Source organism: Dama dama, chromosome 12 (assembly GCF_033118175.1).
Source record: "Dama dama isolate Ldn47 chromosome 12, ASM3311817v1, whole genome shotgun sequence".
NCBI lineage: Eukaryota > Metazoa > Chordata > Mammalia > Artiodactyla > Cervidae > Dama > Dama dama.
The window spans coordinates 25,028,718-25,043,034 of record NC_083692.1 but is presented as its reverse complement, the minus strand read 5'-3'; the positions used below and the strand labels follow the sequence as shown (position 1 = coordinate 25,043,034).

General features: G+C 38.1%; 1 protein-coding gene across 1 annotated transcript; it reads left to right on the top strand.

Moving 5' to 3' along the window:
- Nucleotides 1–2,368: 2,368 nt before the first annotated feature.
- CCDC196 (coiled-coil domain containing 196) lies at nt 2,369–14,303 on the top strand. Its single transcript, XM_061158356.1, has 10 exons — nt 2,369–2,418; nt 2,525–2,677; nt 3,963–4,059; nt 4,725–4,775; nt 6,500–6,577; nt 6,780–6,863; nt 7,383–7,442; nt 7,809–7,950; nt 13,932–13,990; nt 14,184–14,303. Exons 1-10 carry the CDS (start codon nt 2,369–2,371, stop codon nt 14,301–14,303), a joined length of 894 nt encoding a protein of 297 aa, XP_061014339.1.
- Nucleotides 14,304–14,317: the final 14 nt, after the last annotated feature.

Genomic DNA, 14,317 nt, shown 5'->3' with positions numbered 1-14,317 from the left:
GAATTCACCTTCTTTTCTTTCCACTTCTAATGGTCATCTAAAGCTTCACCCTCCCTACATCTGTCCCAGAGGTAATTAATATGTCGATTTTCTTCCATTCCATACTGTTGTTTTGAGGCTTGGGTTGATTTGTTTGTTTGTTTGCTTTAAGCTCTTAAAGTCTGTGTATGCTATTACAAGGAATTCTTCTTGGAAGTCATATTCCAAGTTGAAGAAAGGGCGTCAGAATGTTAGGAAATTAAAGGCGCTGATTGGCTATAGAAAAGAGCACATCAGAATAGCAAGTGTTCTACCTCAGTCATTCCCAACCAAGGACAGAAAGCAAGGTGAGTTGGGATGCTGTCTGCACATTAAATGTTTTAAAATTCTAACATAATTCAGCCAACCAAATGTTACAACATGTAATTTAAAGAGGTCATGCTTTAGTGATCAATGCCATCTTTGTCCTCTATTTGTAATACCTCCCACATCTACAATCTAAAAAGCTACTACTAATAATTAGTCCACTTTGTTCCTTCTTCTAACAGGATTTTGCTCAGACTCATTCAACCCAAACTTTTCATGGGCACTCCTAGGGCAACCAATGTGAATTACATTATGCTGCACCTGATACGGCTATTCTAATTTGGTGTCATATTACACTAGCTATCATATAAAACTTACAAGTGATACATACATGTTTTAGAAAAAATATCTGTAGAGACTACCTAAAGAGAGGTTTTGGTATAGAAAATACTTTATATACCCTTACAGTGTATATAGTTTGGGGAGTTCCCTCCTTCCAAAAAAGAATACAAAATGAGATACAGCGTCTTTGGAAGAGGCCTATGAAAATGAAGGACTCTGAAGCTTAAGTTTCATTAGCATAATATAAATCATCTTTTTTGTATCTGACCTCTTAGGACATAAAACAATCCCTAAATCCAAACCATCCAAACATTCACTAACATGTAAATACCTGACATGAGCCAGAAGCTTCACATAACTACATCTCATTCTCACAACAAACCTTGTAGTTTACTAACCTCATTTTTATAAGAGTGGAAACTGAGACAGAGAATATAGTGACTTGCTCACAGTCAGAGCACTGCTCACAACGAAGCTGAGGTTCAAACCAAGATCTGACAAACTACATCTTGTATCATTGCTACTGCATTTTCACTGCCTTTAAGGTTTCCCAAAAGACAGAAAGTCTAAGTTACTTTGGAGAATGCTCCTAGGACATCCCCGAAAAGGCTTACTTGAAATTAACAAGACAGTTCACACTTGAGAATGTCATTGAAAATATGGTCCTAAAATTGTGTTTAGCGAGCATAAAAGGGGTTCCCTGAGTGGTCCAGTGGTTAGGACTCCATGCTTTCAATACATGGGCCCAAATTGAATTCCTGGTTAGGGTACTAAGATCCCACAAGCCATACAGCAAGGCCACACACACACACACACACACACACACACGAACATAAAGAAACAAAACAAATGTATAACTCTTAAGAGTTATCCTCTGATCACGACGTGAATAGAAGAAAATGGAAGATCTTAGGGGCTAAGAAAAATGTGATTCCAGTAGGGCAAGGAAAGTGGAAGCAAATTCAGAATCTGAAGGGAAGTCTAGAATTACAGGCTCTCAGGAAGGAATTTGGCCATGGGGTGATCTTTCACATGAGCTTTTACAAACTATATCCTCTTGTTACATGTCTAGTGTAATTCTACCTTACCATTGTGATATATCACATTTTAAAGATAAAAAATTAATGACAATTGGCTCATGTATTACATTGCTCAATATTATACCCATACCTTGCATTTGCCAGTTTGGCCTCTATTTTTCTTGGTGTATGCTAGAGATATCCTTTCCTCCTCTGAAGACTCCCGAAGGTAGATGCTTTGTCTTTATCTTTTCCTCACTCACAGAATCCAGTCAGTACTGTGCCCTACAGATAGCAGGCACTCTATTCCCTGGAGGTCAATTGCCATGGAAGATGGTGTTGATGAGTTTTTTTTGACAAGCCATCATTCTCTAACACAGTAGGAATTCCATAATATACATGTTTTATGATACTATCCTATTCAATCAAAGACTTCAGAATAAAACTTTTGGCATTGGCTAAAGCTAAGGCAAGAACTGATCAGATATCATTAGTTGTATTTTCAGTCAACAAGCTGTCACTGATGTTGAAGTTACTTAAAAGACCTGTTTAATCTGTGGTCTTAGCACCATTGTGACCTCAACCTGTAGCTAAAATCAGTCCAGTGCAACAGGAGTTTCAAGAACAGCAGCACAAAAACGATGACTTAACTGAACGGAACAAGAAGGCACATATTTTTAAGAAGACCTTTTTTATTCTTAGAGTGGAAGTTTTCCTTCAAGATGACAAGTGCTTCAAACTCTCCAGAATCTTACTTATCTTCCAAAACAAGGTAAGTCTATGATGGAAGATGCTGAGTGGTAACTATCCAGGAGAGAGAAGAGGGTCTCTATTTTATTAGTCCAGGATAAAGGAAAATATAGTGTCTTTTCCCACAGAAGTTCTAAATTAGATGACAACTACTTGAAGGAGTTAAATGAGGACTTAAAACTGAGGAAGCAGGAACTGCTAGAGATACTAAAACCTCTAGAAGACAAGAACAACCTATTGTTCCAGAAGTTGATGTCTAACTTGGAGGAAAAACAAAGAAGGTATGTGTTCCCTTTTCAGGATTTCCTAAAAGGGGAAAGGCAGGAGAACTGGATTTAGCAATGATTATTCACATTTTTTAAAAGGTTTAGTAGCTATAGTAGATTAACAAGAAAGTAACCACAAAATCAGAGTGGCAAGGAATCCTTTTTTCTTTTAGTAGAATTAAATATGACTCGGCTCATCTCACAGCACTACAGTTACGTTTCTTCCCAAGGAAAAGATAAGAGCCTTCAGTATCCTCCGTGTACCAGGGTCACACAGACAGCTACCCATTCATGTTTGTGGAATCACCTTAGGAGGCATGACTGCTCTTCAAATGCCAAGCTGTGGAATGGCAATCATTTCTGAGCATCAAACTCCTCTGGATTAGGGTCTGACCTTACTCTTAATAAATGTACTAGGCAATTGAGGTCTTAACTCTTTGCTAAGGCACTCACTGTTCTTGGAATATACCAACTTTCTTTTTCCTTCCTAGTCCTAGAGAATCTCACCTTAATGTGCCTACCTTAGCAAAAGCACCTCATGGAGCTTAGACTTTTGGAGAGCAAAAGTCAGGCAGAAAGCTGTGAGAACAAAAGCCAGGCAGAAAATTGTGGTCAATCAACAGCTGCTTACAACCCAGAAACTCAGCCGTCTCAGGGCAAGGAAACACAAAGGCTTGCTTCTCCACTTATAATTAGAGAGGGGAAAGTACAAAGAGGGAAAAGTACAAAGAATATAAGCACAAGTTAATTAATGCTTTTGAAGAATATCCTCTCTTACAGTCATAGACTTGATATTTATTCAGATTTTGTCAAAAACTCTTTGATGGCTTGATTCTCTAGAGGTTACCATAAGGATATAAGTGGGTTCCCCAGTTAACTCCAATGTTTTTATATAGAGAAGCAAAGCAGGGGAGAGGACAGGGAATGATTCTGAGATTTATCCTTAAGACAACAAGTTTCTCAACCTCCTTCTTCACAGAGGTGAAAAATGCCCCCTTTCTACTCCAAGCATCATACAGCAAAACCTTCATCTAAAGGGGTGGAGAGGAGTTTCACTAGCTGTTGGAGACCTAACTTTTGAGCATTTTAGGGCACAGAATTCACTCCAGGGCACATACCGAAGGTAAATGTCAATTAGGAATGAAACTGGAGACCTTTTATGTCCAGAAAGACTTCCACAACTCCTATGATTTCAGCCCCCACCTCCCTCTCATGGTAGAATAGTTTCTGGCTGGTCATGGAATATTAGTATTTCTCTTTAGGAAATATTATGTTTATGCTATCTCTTTCTTCTTTCTAGTCTACAGATCATGAGGGAGATCATGGCAGGGAAGGAGAATGATGACTCCTCAGTCATCGAGCTCGTTAAGGAAGCAGAAGAGATGAAGCAGAATCTGGTAAGAGGTTGGTGGGCACTCTAGGGAATGGCCTTCTGAACAGGGCTCTCAGTTCCACAGCTTCAGAGTGCTCATCTATAGCATTGGTGTTCCAACACTCATAGGTCCTTGATCTAGGAAGTCCTGGTTGAATTGAAGGGAGTCAGATGAAACATTGGGAAGAATAAGGACTAGTTAGTAAAAATTCTATTTCTTTGACTTTTAGAAAAACTTTCCATCTAAAGATTAATGAGTAGAAGCACATTAACTCCTCACATTTCATAATAAATAGAACATACCAAAGTAAAAGGGAAGAGTGTGAGAGATTCTTTTAGATTTTTAAAAATCAACAAGGAAGGATCTTAAAAATGAGAAATTAGGGGTCTGAGTCCCAGAGAAGCTGTCATATGATCAGGAAATGTGAAGTAGTGAGAGAGTGAGGAACTCATTACTATATTATTATACCACAATTACCATAATTAAAGTTATTATTCCAAATTGTTACTATTTTTTTTATCATCATCATCAATCTCATCTCTCATGTTCCTGGGCTTGAGGCGAGGCTCATTTATTGCCTTCCTCTGTGGTTTATTATGCCGCTGCCCCCTGTTCACCCTATTAGTAACTTCTTCTAACTTTAATAAGACAAACAAATTTCTGTTTGTTTGGATTTTCCCCTCCCACAGGAAAGGAAAAACAAGATGCTTCGCAAGGAAATGGAGATGCTGTGGAACAAGGTGTGTGTATGTGCCTCTAAGGATCTCTCGGAAAAAGAGAAACTTCCCTTTTTTCTGGTCCACATCCTCACTTTTTCTGTCTCTGTTTCCACACGTGCCTTATTCCAATTCATTCTTTAATCTTTATTTTTAAAACTATTACGTCATGTCACTCTTCTTGTGAAAACCGTTTACAGTTATTCCTTATTATGGCATAAGCTGCCTCTTGCCACCTTTCCAGTCTCCTCTCAGAGAAGTCCCCCTCTCCCACACTGGCCTCCACATGTCAAGACCTTTCCTTGCTCAAAACTTTTGCCTTTGCTTTATCCCTGGGCTGTAATGCTGTTTTCTTAGAGTTGGTTCATTCTTGTCCTCCAGGTCGCTGCTTAAATGTCACCTCCTCAGGGAAGCCCTCCTTATTTACTCCACTGAAAAAAGGGCATCACCCCACCCCTTACTTTCTATTATACAATTTTGTTCACGTCTTCCATAGCACTTCTTTATAAGTCCATTATTATTTTTGTGTATTATTATTATTTTATTTGCTTGTCTCCCTGCCCTGCTCTGAAACATGCTTCTCCACTATCTTGATTGCTTTGTTCATCTTGGAATCCCTAGCATTGTAGCACAGTGCTTGGTACATAGTAGATGATCAATATATGGAAGTTGAATGAATAAATACCCAGTTTTTGGTTTTTTTTGCTACTTTGATCCTTTACTTTAACTTTCTTTTTCAGGAATGCTGGCTATTGTTAGTCTCTTGTCAATACCCAGTTTTAATTCCACTACAACTTTGCAACAATCAAGGCACAAATTAATATAAAAATGTTATGGCCTTTTGATGGGAAACCAAGCAGGGGTAGAAATTCCTTCATGTACTTAGCCTTTGGGATTCAAGAGCTTTTTCACATATGAGACCGGAATAGCAGATTGTCTCGTGCTATACACAGGTGTGACTGTGATCTCTGACAACGTTTTCCATCTCACTTTTCCACAAATAACTGGAATACTATCAAGCCCTGTATCTTGTAGTGAGATCTGCTCTTAGTTCTTAGTGGGAGCTACATGTCAGTTCTATGAATTATGAGAAATTTTAGTTCCTAAGTTCCTGAATCCTAGTGACAAGAAATATGCCAGCACCCTTCCTCTGTCAAAATCCAGTTTCTCCAGAGCTCCCGAAAGACTTTGCCTAAGGGATGTCCATATACCCAAGCTTTGACTGACTTTCCCTACTGATATGTTTAGACAATTAGAAATGGGGAGACAAGATCATGTGCCTAATGGTTAAGAACACAGACTTAAGGAGTCCAAGAGATTTGTTTCGAGTTCCAGCTCTGTACTCCCCTACTTGAGTGACCCTAAACAAATGACTTAACCTCTCCTAGTCTTGGTTTTCTTACCTATAAAGTAGAAATAAAAACAGCCATGTTAGGATTAAATGAGAATGTTTGTAATGCAGTAGCATAAATAAGTAAAGGAATAATTAGCTTACTATAATGATTGGCATATGATAAAGTTCAGTTAATGGTTTTAATTATTATAAAGTACACTCAAGAGACCAGATAGAAAGGCTCACTTCATTCTGAACCTCCTTTGGTAGTATACTTTTCATGTCAGACCCTGAGAGGTTGCTAAGTGGCAGTAAGAAGCCAGTTTTGCTGGCTTTTCAGTTGACCCATATTGGCTTTCCACTTCCCTCACAAAGTCCCACTAATTTAAATGTTTGCCAAAATGCCCCTCTACAGACATTCAACACAGAAGAATTCAGTGATGAAGAAAGAGTACTGCAGATAAAGAACAAATCAGACTCACAGGATGGAAAGGCAAGTGGACAGCATAGTACTTAGAATTTCAGAGTTGCTGATGCCACACAGATGGAAATAGCCTGTTGACAATCCTGGCTAATTTGGGTAGATAGACAGGTAGGAGCTGGGCCTTAAGGGTATATTGGATTTACTGTTGGCTGAGACAGTATATTTCTTTCCTGGGACCTCCTATTTCTTTAGCTCTCTTCTTTCTTCCCAGGCTCCCAAAACCCCCTCATCATCTAGGAAGACCAAGAATGAACTGGAGACATTGTATGCAGAGAAAGTGAAGGAAATAAGGAAGGTAGTATGATCTTTCTGGAAGTAGTGACTTTTAGAGCTGAGAGATTAGAAATCTTTAATGTAGCAATAGTCTGTCTAAACTATGGTGTGCTCCTGAACAGATACAAAACTTTATGGGAGAATTGGTTCCCTTGGGATGCTACATTTGAGGCAGAGTGACATTGCAAGTTTCTTGTAAATTATAGCTAGGGCAAAGTAGGAAAAGCTGTGCCAATAATGACAACTTTGAAATAGCTATGACATGTCAAAATACTTATTAATTTGCTTTTGAATGTATATTTAGAGATATCATGCTTCTTGCGACCATTCATTGATAGAAAATGATCCTATTCATTCAGCTTTCAGCTTTTGGAGAGCAGGTTGTACAGGTGGGGCCAATTAAGAGGACTAATGCAGTCGAAACCAATATGTTAGTGAATCTGTGACACCATAATTTTGCTATAAAGTCTTTGCAGCATACTGAGAGAACGGATTTCTGATCTCAATTTACTTTGTCACCAGAGGCTCTTTCTCCCACCAGGAAAAGAAACAGAGGAAAATGGAATGGGTCAGGTATCAGGAACAAGCCAACATCATTCAGGTACAAAGTCTTCCAAGGCTGGACATAGGGTACAGTTCCGTCTATGCAATACAGAAGCTTTTAGTTACTTGATGTTAAACCTCATCCCCTCATCTGGATTACCAACTGTCATGCTAAAAGAAATGTTTTGTGGGAAGATGGTTGGAGAGATCAACCTCCAGCTCCACTTTGGGTATAGCACTTTTCCCCTATGATCTTGATTTTGTTCTATTTGAAATGAGAAAAGAATCACAAATACTTTCTCCCCACTTTTACAGACTGAGCATGATAGGATCATTTTAAGACTTAGGAGTAAAAAGGATTCGGGTAGTAGTGGATTTAGAGAACAATGCTATATGAGTAGTTTTAAAAAATGTTCTCTTGTAGAATGACTTTAATGGCAAAGTGATTGAGCTGAGAATTGAAGCCTTGAAGAACTACCAGAAGGCCAATGATCTGAAGTTATCACTGTACATACAGCAGAATTTTGAGCCAAAGCAAGCATTTTTGAATCTTCCCAGATCCCAAGGTAAGTACAATATCATAGGTACATAATTACAGGTTTTGTTTTCCACTGGAGAGTCCATTGCTTATAAAGTGATAGCTCAATTCCTGGCACACAGTAAGTTAGTCAGCAGTGTTTTAATAAAGTTATCACTATCATCATCATTATTATTACACTGAAGCTTTTATATCAACATAAAGATTCTTCTGGAGGAAATAAAGTTTTCCTTTGTAAAGACTAAGTCATACATTGTATACTTATCATATATGGAAGATACATAGTTGACACCTTATAAAATATTAGTTTTCTCCTCACCACCTCTCCTTTCCTAGGAATTAGAGTAGTTTAATCACACAAACCTTATTGGAATAGACTCTGCTACTTCAGAATGGAAGACCAAAGAGACATCAGACAACGGTTGTGAGTTTCACCACTCCAGATATTCCTCTCGGAGTTTCAGTATTTCCCCACCCCAAAGGATTTATGACATTGTTAGAGGAAATCATATAGCTTACCATAAGAAAATGAAGAAATGGGACTTCCCAGAAAGCCCACGGGTTTAGACTTCGCTGTCCTGATGCAGGCTGTGTAGATTCAATCCCTGGTGGGGAAGCCAAGGATTTGGCCACAAGGGTTTTGGTCCTTGTGACCCAAATCCCAAAACATAAAACAGAAGCAGTATTGTAACAAATTCAATAAAGACTTTAAAAATGGTCCACATTTAAAAAAAAAAAATCTTTCAAAAAAAATGAAGGAGTGGTCTCTCAGAGGCAGGAAGAAAGAGCGCTTAAATTTTCATGGATCTATGAATCTGTGTAATTTTTTAAAAAAGAGACATGCAATGAAAAAATCATGGCTAAGGCATGCCAATGTTTTAACAGTATTAATGTGTATGTCTCTAATTTCTTCTCAATCTTATTCCCTAACAACTTGAATAGGTTATAAAATCATTTATAGCACAAAGATTAAATAAATGGCTAAATCAAGGCAAAGTAAAAATAAGTTGAAGCAGGTAAATACATGAAAATGTGTAATGAAAGTACGGCACAGTTGGTACAGGCAGGTCTCAAACTTGATTCTGAATTTCCCAGAATAGGAAACATGGATTTATGGTGTCCACAAAATAAAAATAAACCAACCCCTCAGAAAAAATATAGCTTTTACTTTTACTGAAATGACAGAAACTTCTTCAATCCTCATCATGGAGAGAGGACACTCTGTGTCATGTTAGCTGATGTCCTCAACAATATTTCTAAGATAAATTCAGAATCTCAATTTCTAAGACTGGTTCTTATCTACTCCTTGGCTCTGTGTGATAAGAGATTATTGATTGAACTTTTTTGTAAGTGATGGATCAGCTCATGAGCATTTGGTCCATGTCCACAGCACTCTGTTGAGCTGAATTGATTCATATTTAAAAGTTAGAAAATCTAGAAGACTGGAGGAATCTACCTGTCCTTCAGCCCATGTCCCATACATATTTTTCTTTTAACTTTTGTTTTGATAAGAATTGGAAAGCAGAGAGCTTGAGGTTTTCCTCTCCAATAAGAATCTGGAATACAACCAGAAGCAGTATAAAGTCATTAAAATGTGAATTAAAAAGATAGAGGAGGGGAGGGTGACGAGGGCGAGAGATCCATGTCTTATTTCATTTAAAATTAGCTGAAAGTCATCTCAAGGGATCCATAGAATAAGAAGCCAAAAATCCTTTCATTCTGGATTCAAATCAAGTCAATAGTCAATAAATAGTGAAGGGTTTCATTCAACATGATCAGCTCAGAAGATTTTTTTTCCCCTTGCTTTCAGAACCCTGAATCTTTGAACTCTGAACTAGAACAGCCCAGAGATCAACATCTCCTTTTCTCTTCTCTCCTCTTAAGCTTCTGGAGTACTAAGTGATAGGGCACTAACTGTTCAATTACCACAAGTGCATGTAGCCCCAGGTATGTGTTACCCATTTCTTGTGTGTTACTGATTTAGGGATTGCACATGCATTGGATACTGATTGCAGGCCAGTTTTATTTTCTAAAACACACGCATACAAAAGCTTTGAGTTTGTTTGAGACCAAGTGGATCTGAAATCTAAGTCCTAAATTTTGGTTATATTGATCTATTTATAGCCTAGTGCTTAATTATTGAAAAGAAAACAAAAGAAATACTAGTTTTCTTCATTGAGGGATTTTTAAAGTACTTATATTAAGATATGATTACCAACCTGGAGAAGGAAACAGCAACCCACTCCAGTATTCTTACCTGGGAAAGCCCATGGTCAGAGGATCCTGGCGGACTAGAGCCCATGCGGTTGCAAAAGGGTCAGACATGACTTAGGAACTCAGCCACCACCACCATGATTACCAGCAGTGACATGATAGGGAGGTGGTTTGGGGGGGTGCTCAGTGTTTCCCAACTTCTGTGTCACTTGAACTATTTTTTATTGTTTATTCAGTATTTTTCTGTTTACCTTGACTTCAACCTCTTAAATACCTTCCTTGAAAATAAAATTGTATTGCTGTCTTACTTGAAAAAAGCCTACAGTTTTCTATGATAAAAAGTAAACATCCTAAGTATACAGAAAATAAAATTTTAGTATTCTAACAAGATGCTGAAGCCTAAGGCCTCTTTTATCTTTATTAGTAAGTAAGATTAGCAAGATGTAAACAGTTTTAAAGAAAACCACCAAATTGAAACTTTTCTCCTTGATGCCATGAGGGTATCAACTTTGAAAGAACTGAAAAGGGGGTAGTTATCTCACTATGATTTACAATATTTAATGCTGTGTTCCAGCATCTCCTAAATTTATTGCAGATCCCTCGTAAAATCACCTGACCATCAGATTTTGGGAAATAGTCATTTAATGGGTAAAAGCACTGGATTTGAATTCAGATATATGACTTACAGGCCTTACTCTGAGGCTAACCAGTGAGATGACCTGAACCAGTCATTTTGTTTCAGTGTTTTTATCTAAAACAACCATAACACAGTATAGAGCAAGTTGAAAACATATAGTTTTGTGTAATCCTCACAATGACTCTTTGAGGTAGGCATTATAGAACAAGAAGCTGGTTCAGAGAAGCCAGGTTTCTGACTCCATATCCAAAGCTCACCTCTTAAAATATTCTGTAATTGACAGTGTTCCAGTATATGATTTCTGATGACTCTTCCAGCTCTCAAGTCTATGATTTGGAAGCAGGCCAATCACCTGTTTGATGTATAATCCTCCCAGTAAAGAATCATACCCACAACATGACTTTTTTCAGTAACAACAGAAATGCTAGTTCCAAAAGAGGTTGACAGATTTGTAATTCTACATTTACCCCAGTAGGTGGCACCAATCACGTCCAGGTCCCTAGCCTTGGTATGCATACAGTGGTAATTAAGGAAACTTTAGGGAGCCATTGGTCTTCTATGGCCCTTAGGACAAAATGTACTTCCTCTATATATCAAATGAAAACATTTAAAAATCTGTTAGTGTTTCCCACCATGCTTCACGACACTGGGTGTATTACTGGCAGCCTTGATTATACCATATTAAATTCAGTATTCTGCTGCAACATCCATAACTATCATTCCACTCCGTAAACTACAGGGTCCTCCATTCCAAAAACGGCCACTCTCCACTTCCTCCACAATCGCTGTCTAATTCTGTTTTTCTTTTCTACCACAGATAAATCAGGCAATTAGGACAAGGAGTTAAAAAATCAGGCAATTGCACAAGGTGGTGATTTTCTTGAAGTTGAAGTACTTAAAAGTGTTCCTGGGTAATGTTCCTTTTCCTCTAGTTTCAAAAGAATTGAATTTCACAAACCTGTGTTAAAGAATGGATGGAATGTAATTTTGGACACACCTTCCAGCAAATCAGGGTACAGGCCCTTCTGTTACAGGCATTTCCAAGCAGAGGGAGGGTTTTATTTTCCCCCACTGCTCCTGGCCAAGAATTCCTCCTCCCACATCAATTGTCCTGTGTGCTGGTTGGCTGCGTCACAGTGGTGTGATCTACTTGGTTGGCAAAATACAATCCTCTGTTAATATTGACTTTGTTACACTTCAAGCAACCCCTCTTTGCAAATTCCCTTGAGGCCCAGGTTGCAGCATTAGCATTGTCAGTCTCATCTGCTTAGCATACTGCATCTTCTAGTCTTACAGAAGAGAAAAGCATTTTATAGCCTGGGTGAAGTTTTACCTTTTGGTCTCACTAGAGACGAGTCACATTGGAAGGGATTTACTTCCAGACCAGTTGTAAAAAGACAATTTGACCTAGAGTACATGGCAGCCCTGCCCTGTTTCTGTAGAGCCAAGAGAGCATTTCTTGGCCTTTGGCAGTCACCTATCTTAAGAGAGCTCAGGCATGTAGCTATCTTTAAATTCAGCTGAGTTTCCCACCACACCTGCTGGTGTTCAAAAAAGAGGTTTATCTTCCGTCATAATAGAACTGGCGATAAAACCCTAGATTCTGACACCCTTGCTTTTCTCTCCTCCCCTACCCCGCCCCCTAGCTCCCTCCCCAACTCTTTGCATTTCCTTGAGCTCTTTTAAGAAGCTGAAGTTTGCATGTGAATATTTTGCTCCACTTATAAATTCAGATGAAAGCCCAGTGTGGTGAGAAATGAATACTCTTGAGACTTTATTTATTCTGTAACTCCCTCTGTTCTGAAAGCAAGTCATTCTCCCCTGCTTTAGCCTTTACTTCACTTTAACATTACACTTCCTGATGGCCGAAATACACTCCCGCAGGTGCTGCTGAAAGGAAAATAGTAGTGTTAAGCTAAAATTCTAAAAGGCAGGGGTGGAAAGGACCTAGCTCAAACCTGGGTTCTTGATAAATAGCATTGCTCTCAAATACAGGTTTTTTAAAGCTTTGCTGCAACTTGACCTTTCTCAATGTCAGCGTTAGGTTCATGGTATTAGTAGGTCATGAAGTTAATTTCTAAACTAGGTCATTCTTTCACTTATAAAACTCCATAGAAGTCCAGGGGAGAACAGAAGTCATCTTTCCTAAACATAAATTTTGAAGGTTGAAAAAAACTGTAAGCTGTACCTTTATTATTATTTCTTCAATGAGTGACAATAGATTGTAAACTTTTTTTCGCATCACACACTCAGGAGAACAACAGGTTGTCTAGAATAGGGTTGTCATATTTAGCTAATAGAAAGAAGATGCCCAGTTAAGTGTAAACTGCAGATAAACAATACCTTTTAGTTTAAATATGTTCCAAGTGTTTCATGGGACATACTTATACTAAAAATTATTTGGTGTTTATTGAAATTCACATTTCACTGCGTATCCTGTATTTTAGTCTGGCAACCCTCAGCTAGGACAGACTCACCACAGAGCCTGTTTAGCACCCTACAATGGCCCCTTTCCCCCTTTTCATTGTCTACTGTGTCCCTTTCTCTTTGTCTGGGCCTGTCTTTTTTTCTGCCTCCTCTTTCTCATCCCCATCCCCACCTTTACCTTTTGTTTGTTCTCTGCTGTCCACAGTTGGCCATTTTTGAGGAATATGTATCTGGGTTATCAGAGGGTACACAGATATGTACCCGAGTTATCGTCTCATTTCTTTATTTAAAGGGGGTTTGGAGGAGATGGATATATGTGTATGTAAGAGTGAGTCCCTTCACTGTTCACCTGAGATTACCGCAGCATTGTTAATCAACTATACCCCAATACAAAATAAAAAGTTTAAAAAAAAGTTGTATTGGAAGCACCATTTTTAGGTTCTCAAAATAAAATTGTTTTTATTTGATGTAATCCTCAAATGATTTTTTTTCCCTGTGGGACATGAGCTTTCAAGAGAAAAAAAAGATTTGCCATTTCTACTTTAAAAATATTGCCTGATGAAGTTATTTTCTAAAACAGCAATTAAAAAATCTGTATCAACACTAATACCAGAGTCAGTCCTACAATGATATGATACTGTGCTGAATGCTAACAGACTTGCAACTAAAATTAAAACTAGGGTTTTTTTTCACTCAAAGAAAGCTCTCATTTTCCTAATTTTCCCCATCAGGTACCGTGGACACTACAACTATGAGAAGAGAAACTACCTGCAAAAATGAATCTAATGTGGTGAGAATTACTTTGGTTTTTGAAGTCATTTTAAAGGCTTGAATAGATAGTAGGTATAGAATTTTGAAATGCATTTGTTAATGTACATTTTAATTTCATATTTGCAAGGAATTTGCAAAGTGAGTACCAGGAAACTTGGGGTTTTAGCTGTTTTTTTTTTTTTTTTTTTTTCTTCTGTTTTTTCCTGTCTTAGAGAATTCTGGGATCAAAGACCTACACAGAACAACAAAGAGCTAAAGGAAGTCAGTTTGATGATACAAGAGGGAGGCTCTTTTTTCTGAGGTCAAGGCCAGATGAAGTGCTGAAGGATTAGAAGGCTTTCACTCC